Genomic DNA, 3,499 nt, shown 5'->3' on the forward strand with positions numbered 1-3,499 from the left:
AAATTATTTTATTTTTCACCATTCATGCGTCATTGAATTTAAATAATTTTCTTAAACAATTACTTATCGTAAAAAGCCATGAAGACCACTTATTAAAAAAAAAAAAAAAAAGGCCGGTGAGGTGAGCGAGGGTAGGTGTGAGATTGACCAAACCATCTCCTCCTCACACACACACACGCACAGCACAACAGACTATCCATTCCTCCCTCTCCCCCCGAAGACCTGTCTACTCTCCCTCTCTTCTCTCTCGATATATAAACCCTTCACAACCTCCTTTCCTCTCTCAGCTTGACGTTCCCTTCCAGAGAGAACACCAAGCTTTACCTCTGAACTCCTCCTCCTTCTCCTTCTCTTCTCTTCTCTTCCATTTCATCTTTTCTTTTGTTTCCCTCCACCACCATGCAGGCTCTTTTACCACCCAATTATCTCCTCAAGCCCTACATTCCCCTCCCGTCTCGGGTCGGGCCGACCCGCCTCACCGTCCAATGCGCCTACCGCTCCGACTCCCTCAACTTCCACAGCTCCGTCGGCTCCACCCGATCCGACTGGCAGAGCTCCTGCGCCATTCTCGCCAGCAAGGTCGTCTCCTCCCAGGAGCAGCCCGCTGAAAAATCCGGAAGCGCCGACCACGTCGCCGCGGTCAACGGCCACAAGACCTCCGTTGACCTCGACCTCGTCCCCATCGAGAAGCTCTCCTCCACCGATGACAAGCCGGCCTCCCCTCCCGCCAAGGCCCTCACCATCGCCGACCTCTCCCCGGCGCCTATGCACGGCGCCCAGCTGCGCGTGGCTTACCAGGGCGTTCCCGGCGCGTACTCCGAGGCCGCCGCCGGTAAGGCCTACCCCAACTGCGAGGCCATTCCCTGCGATCAATTCGAAGTCGCTTTCCAGGCAGTGGAGCTCTGGATCGCCGACCGGGCCGTTTTGCCGATTGAAAACTCCCTCGGCGGCTCAATCCACCGGAATTACGATCTTCTCCTCCGCCACCGCCTCCACATCGTCGGCGAGGTCCAGTTACCCGTCCACCACTGCCTGTTAGCACTCCCGGGGGTCCGAAAAGACTACTTGACCCGAGTCATCTCCCACCCGCAGGCCCTGGCCCAGTGCGAGCTCACTCTCACCAAGCTCGGCCTCAACGTCGCGCGCGAGGCAGTCGACGACACCGCCGGCGCCGCGGAGTTCATCGCCGCCAACAACCTCCGCGACACGGCCGCAATCGCCAGCGCACGCGCCGCCGATCTGTACGGGCTGAACATCCTGGCCGACGGGATCCAGGACGACTCGAGCAACGTGACCCGGTTCGTGATGCTGGCCCGGGAGCCGATAATTCCCCGGACGGACCGGCCGTTCAAGACGAGCATAGTCTTCGCGCACGACAAAGGGACGTCGGTGCTGTTCAAGGTGCTATCGGCGTTCGCGTTCAGGAACATAAGCTTGACGAAGATCGAGTCGCGGCCGCACCGGAACCGTCCGATCAGACTGGTGAACGACTCGAACGAAGGGACGGCGAAGCACTTCGAGTACTTGTTCTACGTGGACTTCGAGGCCTCCATGGCGGAGGTTAGGGCACAGAATGCGTTGGCGGAGGTCCAGGAGTTCACGTCTTTCTTGAGGGTCCTTGGAAGCTACCCTATGGATATGACCCCTTGGAGCCCTTCGCGGGGTGACTAGCAACGCAATTTGTTTATTTATTAGGCCCATCTGCGCAAATTATTTTTATTACCATACAGAAGGACCGAGGGGAAAATTAATTTCGATTTTCTCATTCACTTTGTTTCTTTATTTTTATTTTTATTTTAATGGACTCTCACAGCCATAAAATCCACCAACAAGGGATAAAGAATTTGGAATTTGTTGTTGGGTAAATATATTTATTTTAAGTACATTTTTTAGTGGAAGAAATTGTGGGAGTTGCTCTACCTGTAAGAAATGTAAATAATCAAGTCTACATGATGGTTTCAATCCGTTTGTATATGATATTGAGAAGATTTTGGTTCCTTATTGGCTTTGGGGTTTTTTTTTTGGTTAAAAAGTTTCTTTCACTTTAATAGACTTGGTTGTCAAGTTAGAGGTTGATGCTTATCAAGTGACCTAGTGTTCTGTTATTAGTCACTAATCGGATGTATCCCTTTAATTGAATGACTATTAAAGGATATGTCTGTACTTATGTTCCTGACTTAAGCTTTCATACAACTTGTGTATGATATTATTGAGTAACATGTTTTGCATGTTCATTAAATACGTGGTAAGTATGCTCAATTAGAACAACTTGTTTTCATTAAGAAAAAGCTGAAAACGATCCTTTCCAACTGTATTTTGTTGAGAGCGTTTAGGAAATTAAACTCTTGAAAAAGAGGTCTCCATGTTTTGGTCACACCCACAACGTACAGAACACCAGTAACGTTAACTTAGATCTTTGGAATCTGTCTTGGCATTTTGGAAAGGATTTCACTCGATCCTTCTGGCAAACAAGAAACACACCCAATTTTCAATGGGAAAGTTAGGTAAGATGAGTGTTGCTTGTGTTCTACCACTCGTTGTCACCCTCGTGTTTTAAGTTTAAACTTGTTGGTTGAAATATCTCATTGTCCAAGTTGGCACCCAGGTATCATTTTCTTGTCTTAAAATGTTTTACCTATTTCTTAGACCAATTTGGTAACTTTACTGTATTGTGTTAAAACGAATCAAAGTCATTCAAGGTTTGCCGACGATTGCATTTTAAAGGACAATTTTAGCCTTCACAGCATTAAGGCCCCCGCCTGTAGAGTTTTGGTGGAAACCTTGAGAGTTCAAGAGATGGAGGAGAAGAGAAGACAAGTTTCCGCTGATGTTTAACTTTCTCCTTTTGTTGATGGTACAGGCACATAGCCGTCCTTGAAAGATTCTATGAAAATAAAATGGGGAGAAAATGAGAGAATGAATAGCTATGCATGGTACTTCACATCTACAATTTTGTATGGTGCAATGAAAAAGACCGAACATAAAAATCAAACTTTTTCAAATAAAAATCTAATAATAGTAAAACATGTGGATTTCATATAACTTATTGATCAATATGTGTATTTGTAATCATATCAGTATTTGATCAAGGAAAAAGTTGAGGATGGAATGTGAAGGCCAATTAAAATTTAAAAAAAATGAAATTATTTACTATAGTCATTCTCTACGAATGCGAATTACCTAAGATATCCCCACAATTTTTAAATTATTTATATGATAGTTGCGAATTGGTCTGTCAGGCAAACTTGTTGAACAAGTTACCTAAATAAAAACTCTCTGTATGATGGTGAGAGGATCAAAGTTTCAAACTTCCATCATTATTATAGGAAGTGGTAGAGTTAACCGTGGCAAGTAGATTTGAGAATTGATCAGAATGTTTGGAGAAGCTCGTGCTTGAGTTGGGTTTGTTCAAATAGCTTTGATTAATATTCAGGATTTCAGTTTGTGCTCTCACCAACCAAAACCGAGTACAAGGCGTAAGCCAGAGCTTTGATTTGAA

The 3,499-nt window shown here is 45.6% G+C and overlaps 1 protein-coding gene across 1 annotated transcript; it reads left to right on the forward strand.

The window, feature by feature from the left end:
- Positions 1-282: 282 nt before the first annotated feature.
- On the forward strand, positions 283-1,997 carry LOC112165380 (arogenate dehydratase 3). Its single transcript, XM_024301874.2, has one exon. The coding sequence runs from the start codon at positions 400-402 to the stop codon at positions 1,669-1,671; it is 1,272 nt and encodes a 423-aa protein (XP_024157642.1). The 5' UTR covers positions 283-399; the 3' UTR covers positions 1,672-1,997.
- The last annotated feature ends 1,502 nt before the right edge of the window (positions 1,998-3,499 follow it).

This window comes from Rosa chinensis, chromosome 5, assembly GCF_002994745.2.
Source record: "Rosa chinensis cultivar Old Blush chromosome 5, RchiOBHm-V2, whole genome shotgun sequence".
Lineage (NCBI taxonomy): Eukaryota > Viridiplantae > Streptophyta > Magnoliopsida > Rosales > Rosaceae > Rosa > Rosa chinensis.

Bases quoted from the DNA above. Each gene is read 5' to 3' on its own strand.
- LOC112165380 (XM_024301874.2), top strand. From the start codon at position 400: ATGCAGGCTCTTTTACCACCCAATTATCTCCTCAAGCCCTACATTCCC.